This window comes from Barbus barbus (assembly GCF_936440315.1).
Source record: "Barbus barbus genome assembly, chromosome: 40".
Lineage (NCBI taxonomy): Eukaryota > Metazoa > Chordata > Actinopteri > Cypriniformes > Cyprinidae > Barbus > Barbus barbus.
In genome coordinates, this window is record NC_136718.1 from 12811934 (window position 1) to 12824745 (window position 12812).

Genomic DNA, 12812 nt, shown 5'->3' on the forward strand with positions numbered 1-12812 from the left:
TAAGTATGTAAACGTCACATTCTTGTTCGTTTTTTAGAGCTGAAACAGAGAGAGGCTTGTCCAGAAAGCATATAATAGAGGGTAAGTTGTGTTAAAAATATTCATGATTGTAGATAAATGGAAAGAGAAATGTAGTTTAAAAAATTGCCTTTGTTTTTCTGGCCTTCAGGTCTAAGGGCGTCTCTGGAGAGACTTCAGTTAGAGTATGTGGACGTAGTGTTTGCTAACAGACCTGACCCCAACACGCCAATTGAAGGTAGGTGTGCTTGATGGGATGCTGGGATAGTTTTTGCATCTTTGACTCCCAGCACTGGAATGGCTCACTTACCTGCTTTGCACTGAAGCATGGGACTATATCAGACCAACTCATGAAAGAGATCAAACACATTGAGACCAATGGCAGAGAGTTGTTTAACCTTTAAGGTGCAAAAGTTCGAAAAATAGTCTAATCATCCCACTCATTTTGTAATAAACTGTCATACTGAATAATTAATTGTCTGTCTCGGAACATTGAGCAGTGAATGGAGCATGTTGTCTAAGTGTGCTGTCAAGATGATTCAAGTTTGCATCACAGCAGTTGCATCCATTATGCATTTAATGGTTGAGTCAAGTTGTAATTTAGTCGAGGAAGAGTGCATGCTTTCGCTTTGGAGAGCTTTACAAACACATTAAGTGGACTAGTACATCTACATCTCGTCGCAGTAGATCTTTCATTATAGAAAGTAATAGTTTAGAGGGCTAAACGATCGAAGCAGCATGACTGAAGGATTTTAGGTTACTTAGCAGATTCACAGCACTATAGCATGGTAGTTTTAATGGAGTCAGACCAATAGGTGGTCAATATGGACCATTTCTTTAAAGTCCTGATTGGCTGATAATGTTCCTCTCCTTAAGAATGGTGAGATACTAAACAAATTCAAGTTACGCTCAGCTGACATCATTTAGCGCATAATTTTCATTACCACAGAAATTCATTTTGATTTGATTCCTCCTTTTCCTTAAAACAAGGGCTAAAATCTATCTTGCAGTGAGGTACTTATAATGTAAGTTAAATGGAATGTTAAAATGCTGATCTACTCAACTTTGCAGCTCAAATGCTTGCACTTTAAGAGAAGAATTAATCCCTTATAAGTGTCCTTATAAAACCACAAGCCTCACATTTCTGTCTTTAAACCCTATAAGCTTTGGTCCCATTCACTACCATTATAACTTTCTCAGTGTAACCTCTATTTTGGCTTTTATTTAAAGAAAATGAGGAATGAGTGGAAATGAAATTTGAAGGAAATCAACATCTTACAAATGCTGGTAATTGAGCCCAACTTGACTAAACTGTGACGCTACCATGCTGTACAGCTGTGAGGGGTATGTGGACAGATTGAGACTGAGCCTGATGCTTCTGAGGTCATGGTTGCTCGTGCTTGTCACAGACCTCGTTAGTTCAAGCGTGGATTTGCAGAATCCGCTCTGGTCCAGTTCTGCTGCCTTTTTTTTTCTTCTTCAGATTTCATTCCATTTGCTGGTTGGTAAACCTCTTTTCACAGTCTTTTGTTTGTTTGTTTATCACCAGGAGATCCATTTAACACTTCAAAATCAAGAACATTCATCATAGAAGGTATATGGTACCCTCAGTGAGAGTTTTGACCTCCTGTCTCCAAAAGCATTTTATGGCTTTGATTTGTGATAGTTTGCCCTCTTTTCCTGGTGTGAGAAACCTGACCGTGTCCATAAAATGCTGAAGATTTCCAGAAGTTCCTATTAAACCTTGTATGCCGTAGAATGATTGATTTCTTTGACTATCCTGTCCATCTTGCAAGTGAAATTTGGAGAAGGTCATTGCATCTTACTGACCCTGGATTATAGTCTTTTGTCTTTTTTTTATCCATTTTATCAATTGTTTTTACCATTCATTCCATTTTAATATCTTCTACATTATTCATTTTTCCTAGAAAAGCACTTGTTATGTAGGTGTTGAGCGGATAAATTTTTGGGCTTCGCTTGTTTTTTGGGGGGGGTTTCTGTCAGTTCAGACATAAATACAGTTGCATAAATTACTCATATTGTAATGAAATGTAATTATATATATATATTAAAACACTTCAACCTGCTTCTGCCCATACTATGCTTTAGCCTAATATTTTGATTTTCTTAAAGCCAATAAAAAATATATAATAATTTTTTGCAAGATGATTGACTGCAGTGTCCTCAGCTTCCCTGCATGTGAATATTTTATTACTGCAAGTGGCTGCTCTCTTTTTTTGCATGTGTCTGTCTTTTTTAATATTTTCTCCTTGTCGACTGATTGTTCACAATGATAATATTCACAAATCTTAAAAGACAAACTACTACTGGTAAATTCTAAAAATTCTACCATATGAACACATAGTTTGTCTTCATATGCTAGTACAGATTGGAATTTTGATTTACTAGAGGTTTGTGAATGCTGTCCTTTCCATTTTACTTACTAAATAATAGTAATACATAATTGGATGATTTGTCATATGACCTTTTTGATTATGTTTGTCTATTTAAGTATATATATTCTTTTTTTTTTTGCAGTTTAATATGTGGGAATTTCTTGTGGTGTGGCCTCATCATTAAACTATAAAATACTGAAATAAAATAAAATACTAAACTATGTGAATAGGAACACAGTAAATATATTGGCATCTAATGTTGGTTTATAAAAAGAGACTGTAGAGACTACAAAATGCATTTTTAAACTAGCAGCTTTTTGGAATCCTTTAAAATGTTGCTAATCGAAACTTTTTCGAGAATCTAAGTCTGAAGGATGGAGACCTACTACTTCTTCTTAAATTAATGTTTGTGTGAAACTACTGCAGTGTTTGCTATAGCACTAGATAGATATTTTAATACTCTCGATTCTAATTGTATTTTATCTTTGTCTTTTTATTTAAAAAAAAAAAATAATAATAATAATAATAATTATCTGTACTGCGTTAGGCTAACCAAGACTTGTAATAGCACTTTGTTACTCTTTTGTTGGTTTTGATTGCTTCTTATGTCCTCATTTGTAAGTCGCTTTGGATAAAAGCGTCTGCTAAATGAATAAATTTAAAAAATTTAATATTTTCTATTATTAACAGTTTTTTAATCCATTTTATCTGGTTCCTTTCTCATAATAGGGTATGTTCATGCAGCAGTGTATAATAATCTCATGACATGAAGTAGATTGTAGGCTGGACCGTGGAAAATTGCTCCTCTGCTAAATGTCAATGAAATGCAGCCTTGTGGAGATGTCATGCACGCCGAAGTCACACTCTGATTTATTTTCCACCCACTGAGAAACTCTTTGAGTAGAGTTACTATAACATGCATAACCTTCAGGCCATTTTTAATGCCCTGTCACTTTGTTTAAAGAAAATATGAATAATGGCTTTTGTTGCTCTTAGCCTTTCTCTGAATCTACTTCTGCTCCACTTCCATTACTTTACTGTTATATTCGTCCTTGTTTTTTACTGGCTATGTGTATTGCAGTCATCTTATTATCTCTCAGATACTCTCTGCTCACATCTGCTTTTGTTCCTCGGTCCCTCAATATCTGAGTGTTGTTTGGACTTTAATAGTTAATATTGTGATTGGCAGAGACGGTTCGAGCGATGACCCATGTGATTAACCAGGGAATGGCCATGTATTGGGGCACGTCCCGCTGGAGCTCCATGGAGATTATGGTGGGTTTGAAAACACAGTGAATTGTTTAATGCATTAAAATAAAGCCTTTTTGTTTTCAATAAGATAAATGTTTTCTAAAATAGGTTGTTGTGTTGTTTCAGCATCTCATTTGCTGTCAGTGTATTTTGGATAGATAAGCATTATGCTGATTCATCTAATTCAACCACTACTTACCCACAAATTTACCTTTTTTGCTGTCATAATGGCAAATGACACTCATCCTTTTTGGACCTTGTTTGATTATTTTGCTCTCTTATGTATGAAAAAATATATATATCGTGACCACAAATTATTATTTTGTTACCTTGTTTTAGTTCATCGTAGCTACATTATACTAATTTGTCCCTCATTTTATTTAATTGTGGTCACATTATACTAATTTGTTCCTTTGTTTTAGTAAATTTGGGACACTGCTAATTCATTCACTAGTTTTAGTAAATTGTGGCTAGGCTATATTGTATAATTTATTAACTAGTTTTAGTAAATTGTGGCTATATTGTATAATTTATTAACTAGTTTTAGTAAATTATGGCTATATTGTATTATTTATTAACTAGTTTTAGTAAATTGTGGCCACTTTATATAATTCACTCCATTGTTTAAATTGTCACATTGTACTAATTTTTACACTAGTTTTAATAAATCATGGCTATGTTGTACTAATTTGTTCCCTTGTTTTAGTAAACTGTGGCAACATTTTTTTGTTTGTTTGTTTTTAGTAAATTGTGGCTATTATGTACTTAATTCATGGTCACAAATTAAACATATTTGCCATCTGCTCTGTTGTTGGGCTAATGCACTGAAAAGTTTTGGTATAGAATTTACTTTTAAACTCTTTTCACATTTGCATGGCAAGTAACACATTAAACTTGTAGAAGTAGAAAGACTAAAATAGTATTTTCTTGTAAAACATCCTCCAGTTTTCTTTGTTTTATATACAACTACAAAAACAAAATAATATCGTACAGTGTGCATGCAGGGAGATGCTTTTGATGATAAAGAAATCACACACATATAAATGGATTTGTTCTATTATGAGCAGCTGTGAATCTGTGTGTATTGTTGTATGTTTTTCAGGAGGCGTACTCAGTGGCACGACAGTTTAACCTGATCCCACCTGTCTGTGAGCAGGCCGAATATCACATGTTTCAGAGAGAAAAAGTGGAAGTACAGTTGCCTGAACTCTTCCATAAGATAGGTGTGTGTGTGTGTGTTTGCTAGAGAAACGTTATTTTTCATGCAACGTCAAAATAAAATGAAGTAATAGAGTTGTTGTAATAGTGGCTGGTTGATTTGTGCAGGTGTGGGCGCCATGACGTGGTCTCCGCTGGCCTGTGGAATCATCTCAGGGAAGTATGACAGCGGTGTGCCTCCTTATTCCAGAGCCTCTCTCAAGGTATTCCTCGGCTATGTGTTACGGTCTGTCCTGGCTGTTGTTGGTGGTGGTCTTCATTGATGACGTTGTGTGTGTTTTAAATGAAGGCCTTGCTTGAGTTTTCATTTGTATTTTGGGATTTTTTTCTATCACTTTATTGGATTGTGAAGTGCTCCAACTCATCTGCACACGTGTGGAGATGAATGCACAAACACTTTTGTGTTTCTTCTCTTTTCTTTGCTGTGCTATAGTGGCTTTCCATAAGTATCTTTACACACAGCCATTGAGTGCTTTTGATTTCTGAAAGGTTTCATTTACTGTACATTACATTGTATGCATAAGAATACATACAGATGTAAGTAGACTGCAACACATGCCCAGCATGTCAGTAGAAGATTCACCCGATGTACACATGAACATTTGTAAATATACATAATTAGCATGACAATACATGATTAACATGATTAGAATTAAGTATGGAAGTATGGAAATTACAAATGTCTATTACTTAAAAAACATTACTTTTTGTGTGATCCATAAAAAAAAAGTTTTGTTGTTTTGTTTTGTTTTTTACACGAGATTTGCTTTCATCTACCAGCGAGTGGCATAATTTATAACATTATACAACTTTCATTTAATAATTAATGTCTACTACATTACAACATAGCCCTGTCCTATCTCTTGTGAGAATATATGATCAGTTGCACAAACGTTTGAGAAGTATGATGTTTAGGCCTTTAGGCAGCTGGCACCCATCATATTCCCACTGCACTATCCCATCAGCACCCGCTCATAAAACATGTTCCTGTGGCTGTGTGTGCAGATATCATCCATTCCATCATTACTTCACAAACACAATGAATATCCAGCAGCTATTCCTGTGGCTCATCAGCCGTTGGCGTGTGGCTCTCTGAGCAGGTGTGCTGTCTGTTTGAAACAGGGCTACCAGTGGTTGAAGGACAAGATCCTGAGTGAGGAAGGCCGCCGTCAGCAGGCGAAGCTGAAAGAGTTGCAGGCCATTGCGGAGCGGCTGGGCTGCACGCTGCCCCAGCTGGCCATCGGTAATACTGTCTAGGCCTTGCTGCTCTCTCTCTTTCTGTCTGTCTGTCTGTCTGTCTGCCTGCCTGGAGCTCAGGACAGGCTGTGTGTCCTTGTCTCCTGCTTCTGTCGTGTGTCTTGTTGTCTGGGGTCTTCTGTTGGCAACCTTGTCTGTTAAATATCTGTTTCTGTTCCTAAACTTTGTCAACCAATCAGAGGTTTTTCCATTCACTGACCTGATGCAAAGTCTGCAATGGGATAATGTTTGGTTGATCAATATGGCCCTATTAAGTTATGCCAGTAAATTAATTTTACCTGGCCCATGCTTAAAGTCTTTAAAAGTCGGAAGTGCCTTAAATGTTTTGCATAAAGGGATAGTTCACCCAAAAAATGAAAATTACCCCATGATTTACTCTCACTCAAGCCATCCTAGGTGTATATGACTTAATTCTTTCAAATGAACACAATCAGAGTTATATTAAAAAATGTTCTGGCTCTTCCGAGCTTTATAATGGCAGTGAATGGGGGTCGAGATTTTCAAGCACAATAAAGTGCATCCATCATAAAAAGTGCTCCACATGGCTCCAGGGGTTGATAAAGGCTTACTGAAGCGAAACAATGCGTTTGTGTGAGATAAATATCCATATTTAAATCTTTAGCAACCATAATCTCTAGCTTCCACTAACTGGTGTATGCACATTCACAAGAGAGTGGCATTTACTAGAGATTAAGTTTTAAATATTGATGTTTTTTCTTACACAAATACATCGACTTACTTCAGAAGGTCTTTATTAACCCCCAGAGCTGTGTGGAGCACTTTTTATGATTGACAGATGCACTTTTTTGGGCTATAAAATCTCAACCCCCCATTCACTGCCTTTATAAAGATTGGAAGAGCCAGGACTTTTTTAAATACAACTACAATAGTATTTGTCTGAAAGTAGAAAGTCATGTACACCTAGGATGGCTTGAGGGTGAGTATATAATGGGGTAATTTTCATTTTTAGGTGAACTATCCCTTTAAGGAATTTAAGGCAGGAATAAATTGGACAACTTTTGCTGCAATTTGCAGTCTGATCTCCGGAGGAGTCATTGCTAGTTGGTAAAAGTCAGAGACAGTCTGCAGATTTTGGGAAATTGGTATTGATGAAAAAATTGCGTAGTATGTGATGGAAACAGACTTGAATTTTTGTAATTTCAGACTTTGAATCTATACAGGGTGGAGCATATCAAACATATTTGATATTGTCCGCAGATTTTAAAACGCATTGTTTATATTTCTCATGCTGCTATCAAGGAAGTTCATGTTTCTGTGTGAGTTTATGTTCACAATGACTTGAAAGTCAGGTAGTGTGTGATCTTTAGTAGTTTACTCTGTATGTGGACAGCAAGTGAATGATGCCCAGTGTGTTCAAATCTGTTCAGGTTTTAAAAGTCTTGTAGTTTATTCCAGCCTTTAGTAGTAAGAAAACTAGATATCCATAAGAATTCCTCTCTAGATGGACAGTGGGTATAATTAAACACTGATTTCTTGTCTTTTGTATACAAATGTTAAAAAAAAAATGTTCAAAAGCTGTCACTGGGGTGGCCCTTTTTCAAACAGTGCTCAAATGTACCATTAAGATATTAAAATGTACACTTAAAGTACTAATGCACACCCTTTAGGGGTATATAAAGTACAAAAGTGTCCCCTTTGAAAGGATGCAACCCCAATGACGGCTTTTGTACTTTCCTTTCGATTGTGTATTTCAGTGTGTAAGCCAGGGTTACCCGTGGTTCTTTGCATTGTTACTTATTGTTCAGGTGGTCTCTTCCTGTCTTAGTGGGCTGTTCTTGGCCAGAATAAGTTGTAATATGGACCAGACTAAAATTCAGAAGTCTTCCAATGTGAGACTTTCTTAACGCTAAACCTGTCCCAGAAACACAGAGGTCAGTGTTTGCTTAATAGGAACAACAAATGAAGGTAGTCCAGGAATGTGTCCTAGTTGTGTAAACACATTAAGTATATATAACAATCAATTGATAACTATCATTAATCAAAGGGGAAACATCATAGATAATTGCAACATTTTAGATTAGGTTTCCCTGTGTAGCTTCAGGATTTGTTGCTTGTATCCACCCTAATCATTTATATAACCTTATTTAATAGAGCAGTAAAGGTCGGAGTAACAGCAGGGGTTCAGTGGGTTAGTGCTGACTGGTAACTGGAGACCAGAGATGCACATTATTTGGCACTTGATGTGATTGTGTCTGTTCTTGTGGTGTGACGGTTTTAATGTGATGTGGCTTTCTGCAACCTGTGAATGTTTTTTAAAACGTCAAAGTTAACATTAAGCTCAGTTTACTTCTATAATGTTAATTATGTCCGAGTGAAACAGGATATTCAGTAATAAAAATGTTGTGGATTTACTGTACAGTAAGACAAAGAACATGCATTAACTTGAATAAATTTGTCCAATCTTAAAACAAGTGAGTTTAATAGCTGGTTAGAGCCTAAAATAAGCTTCCTCCGGTGTGTCGGTTGTAATGGAAAAAGTTTATTTTTATAGTTTAAAATGCACCTGCTTCAGCAGTATCTGCTTAGTTCAAGTTTAATGCCCACACATGTTAGCACTCTGTCAAGTACACCTACCTCTGTCTTTTTGCTGTTCGGTGTTCAGACATTGTTGGTTATATAAAAAGCACCCAGGTCTGAATTGCTTTCATCTCTCCTTAGAAAATCTAATATCTAGAGAATTAGCTCTTTGCCTGAGGCCAGATTTCTGGTTGTGCTTTCAAATGGCTTTCACATTTACACTTCTAGACTCTTTCTGTTGACTGTTTAGAGAGATGTGAAGTGTCTGTGCTTTGGTGTGTCTCTAGCGTGGTGTCTGAGGAATGAGGGGGTGAGCTGTGTGCTTCTGGGGGCCTCCAGCACTGAGCAGCTGATGGAGAACATAGGAGCCATTCAGGTGAGCTACTCACAGCAGGATTCATACATGATGAACAAAGCTTTTCATTCTGTTAACAGAAAAATATTGATGAAATGCTAAGGTTTTCGCAAAGAGCAATCGCACAAGAACAATGTGTTGTAACAAGCTGTGAAAATGAGCATTACGTAATTTTTAAACAAGCTACAGCTTCAAATTTTTTAATTAATGATGACATTTCACTGTTCGCACCAGAACTTCGGAAATAGAAGACAATATAAATGAAATATAAATGCAGATGTACTGTAATGTACTATGTAATTACAAAAATTATGGTGAATTTATTTATTTTTCATTACAGAACCTGTCAGGGCTATATTGCTTAAGCAAATATTTAAGCCAATTGATATTTAAGTGTATAAATATACCTCAAAGCCACTGAAAACTTCCACAATTATTGCCCTAGAAAAAGCTCATTACACACACACTAACCTCTTTTATTATTATTATATTATTATTATTATTGTATTTTAACACAAATTGCTGTTACAAATAAAACCTTTTAAGCAAATAATTTAAAGAATTTAAATCAGTAAGATACATAATATAATATAATTACAATAAAAAATATGAATTTGATTACTAAATAATTTTATTATGTATTTATTGCATGTATTTTATTATATTACTATTACTATTGTACTGTTGTACTATTGGATTACTGTTAAAAAAATGAGTATTTAAAAAAATGCAAAAATAGTGTTTTTATTTTACAGTACAATGAATATACTAATATTTATGGATTTCTTAATTTCTACATTTTTAGATGTTAAACTATCAAGCTTTTATTTTGTCAGAAAACCACAAGGAGCCCTTAAAAGCTTCTCGTTTTGATGGTTGATGCATGTTGTATTCCCAACATTAAATAAAAATAAATCATGAAACAGCAAAAATGGAAAAGGTAACAAAAAAAACACATATTAGGTGCTTGTTTTTAGCCAACAGATTTTGTTATTAATAAATTTGTAACATTGAGAAACACATTAAACTTCAACCCAACGTTCTTTCAGGTTCTTCCAAAATTATCATCATCAATTATACATGAAGTGGACAGTATCCTAGGCAACAAGCCCTACAGTAAAAAGGACTACCGTTCTTAAAAGGAAAGCCAGTGACACTGTGTCGACCTGCTTCTTTCTCTGAGCTTTGACTGAAAAAACATTGGCACATGGGACCAGCACTGTCACAGGTCCTGCAGGAGACGCCAACTCACACACTACATGGAGTCTGCCGACATTAGCCTGATAGGAGGCCAAGAACTGCACGGGCAGAAGGGAAGCATGCTCACGTACAAATCAGCTAGGCCGGCTCAATAAGCAGAACGCCGCTCCAAGAAACCACTGAAATCAAGCGCACCGGCTAGCTTCCTCCTCCCCTTTGAAGTAGTGCAGTATTAGAGATCCAGAATTTGTACTTAGTCTAGAAATGCATGAGATCCACTGGCCATGGCACATGCTTTTTTTTCCTTACATTTTGGAAAACAAATACATTTGTATACGCTCACAGGAAGTAATGAAGCTGATGAAGCACTTTGGTGAATGCATGAAGTTACATGACTGAATAAACTAAATAAGGCATTGGATGTTACTCATCTCTAGTTTCATATCGAAATTGCTAGTCAATATGCTTGTTTACAAGACCTCATTTATACAAGCTATATCATTTCTGGCTGTGTTTTAGTTTTAATCATAGAAAGGAAAGCTATTGTAGAGTTACACATAATAATGTATAAAGCTTTGGGTTGTGAGACCGTCAGAAATATAGACATTATATACAGGCCTCAACAAATGTGCAATATTTGAAAGTGTTTGTAAACCCATTGTTCTTTTTACTTTTAAGAAGCAAATGATCTAGAGCAGACGGTAGTTGAGTGGTGGTCTGTGTGCTCATTTGTCGTCAGGCTGAAACCAAAGAAATTTAGCTCCATCCAAACCACGCATACAAGGTTTGATCACGTGACTTATGTTATTTGGTACTCGTCGTATGTACTCAAGTGTTTTATGCCTTAATGTAGTGTATTTTAAAGTCGTTTTCGATGTGTGTGGAAATCTGTTACTATTTATTTATACATTTTAATGCATGTTAAGTTACCAGAATCATTTTGAGCGCACTGGATTTAATTTTTCAGTCTGCCAGTATTTAAACAAGACAGGCCTTGTGTTTTTTTTCTTCCAATGGCGCCCTCTACTAGCTGGAGATACATCACTACACGTTAGCCTACTCGTTCGAAAAAGGTTAAAAAAAATTAACTGTTGCTTTTTGATTAATGAAAGTTAATAATATTTGCAAGGCAGTGGATCTTTTCTTCTTAGTATAAGTTATTTTGCATGTGTTTTCCATGAAACATTATTCCAGATGTTTCTATAAAACTGGCAAATCATATCTTAAGACTTTTTCAAACTAAAAAGCCAGTGATTAGGACAGTGTTAAATTGCTGTCTGAGAATGACTAGATTATATATGCCTTATTTAGTATTAATGCAAAATATTCAGTGCTGGCAATCATTGGTTTAGCATGTTTCATCTGTACCAATAGTGTTGGCTATGCATTATGGCATTTTAAACCCATCAGTGGTGAATGGTAAGCATAAGCTGGTAGGGGTAACAGAGGCTTTATGGAGTAATTTATATGTTATCATAATTATTCACTTTAAAATAATGCCAAAATAAATTCATAACATTTCAAGGCAGTTTAAAATATTCTGACACTCATTCCTATATGAATGGACTTTTTACTGAATTTAATCTTCAAGAAGTCGCAATACAGTTGGCCACATGTACATAGTAATTAATTTTAATAATGGCCTATTATTTTAGTGTAGAACAATGCTTATGCTTGACTGGGTATGAAAGTGTTGACCAGTAGTTGGAATGTAATGCAGCTTATATGGGTTTTGATTGTCGCCTGAGCTACATCGAGTCTTAGCAGAGGAAATGTGTCAAACATACTGTTAAACAAGAAAAAAAGCGGAGAGATTATTAATAATATCTGTAAGGCTTTTTGAAGTAGCACTTTAACCAAAGACCACAGGCTTTGATAGAAGTGGAAGGCGTTGCTTCAGTTGCCTTTAGCTGAAAGTCATTGTAAATGTCCTTATATTTGTCATTTGTATGTTGAGACTTTAGTGGTTTGCTTTCGCTCAGGAAGCCATAATATGTTGTCAGTAATTAGATGGTCAAATTAAGCCAGTTTTACCAGTTTAGTCATGTGGAGGATAAATATCATTGAATGAGAAATTGTTGGTGTACCCTTTTTTTTTTGCAAGGGTAATGGTTGTTGTTGAATGAGCCCAAGTTGAGCACTTTGCTGTAAAATTAGTCCAATATTGTCAACAGAATTAACTCTATGTACAGGAAATCTGATGATTCGAAGCTGATTTGATAAGAATAGACTTTTTTGGTATGACCTATAATTATGACATTTGTTAACTGTAGTATGACCATTACTGTTACAGATATGCATTAAGTTATGGTGATTTCTATAGATACATATATGGAATGGTTTGATAACGTGTATATAATCTAAATATATACATATATTATACTGGTCTTCATGACCATTATCACATTTGCCTTCATTTATTTTTTCATTGGCAATTATTGCTTATGACATTGTGCGTGAAGAAAAAAATATGTACAGCTTCCAACAACTGAAAATAAATGATTCTAAAATTCTTTAATTTAGTCTTGTTTTGTGTCTAAAGACCATAAAGGGAATACATTTATACATTTATTATGGTT

At 35.4% G+C, this 12812-nt stretch overlaps 1 protein-coding gene across 1 annotated transcript in view; it reads left to right on the forward strand.

Annotated features, from left to right (window-relative positions):
* The window catches only part of kcnab2b (potassium voltage-gated channel subfamily A regulatory beta subunit 2b), a 67779-nt gene extending 55030 nt beyond the window's left edge, over positions 1–12749 (forward strand). Inside the window, exons 10-17 of the mRNA XM_079401117.1 lie at positions 38–81; positions 170–256; positions 3604–3689; positions 4768–4888; positions 4992–5086; positions 6006–6126; positions 8966–9054; positions 10083–12749. Coding sequence (XP_079257243.1) covers positions 38–81; positions 170–256; positions 3604–3689; positions 4768–4888; positions 4992–5086; positions 6006–6126; positions 8966–9054; positions 10083–10172 — 733 coding nt within the window. The 3' untranslated portion in view covers positions 10173–12749. The remainder of the gene's footprint in view (positions 1–37; positions 82–169; positions 257–3603; positions 3690–4767; positions 4889–4991; positions 5087–6005; positions 6127–8965; positions 9055–10082) is intronic.
* Positions 12750–12812: the final 63 nt, after the last annotated feature.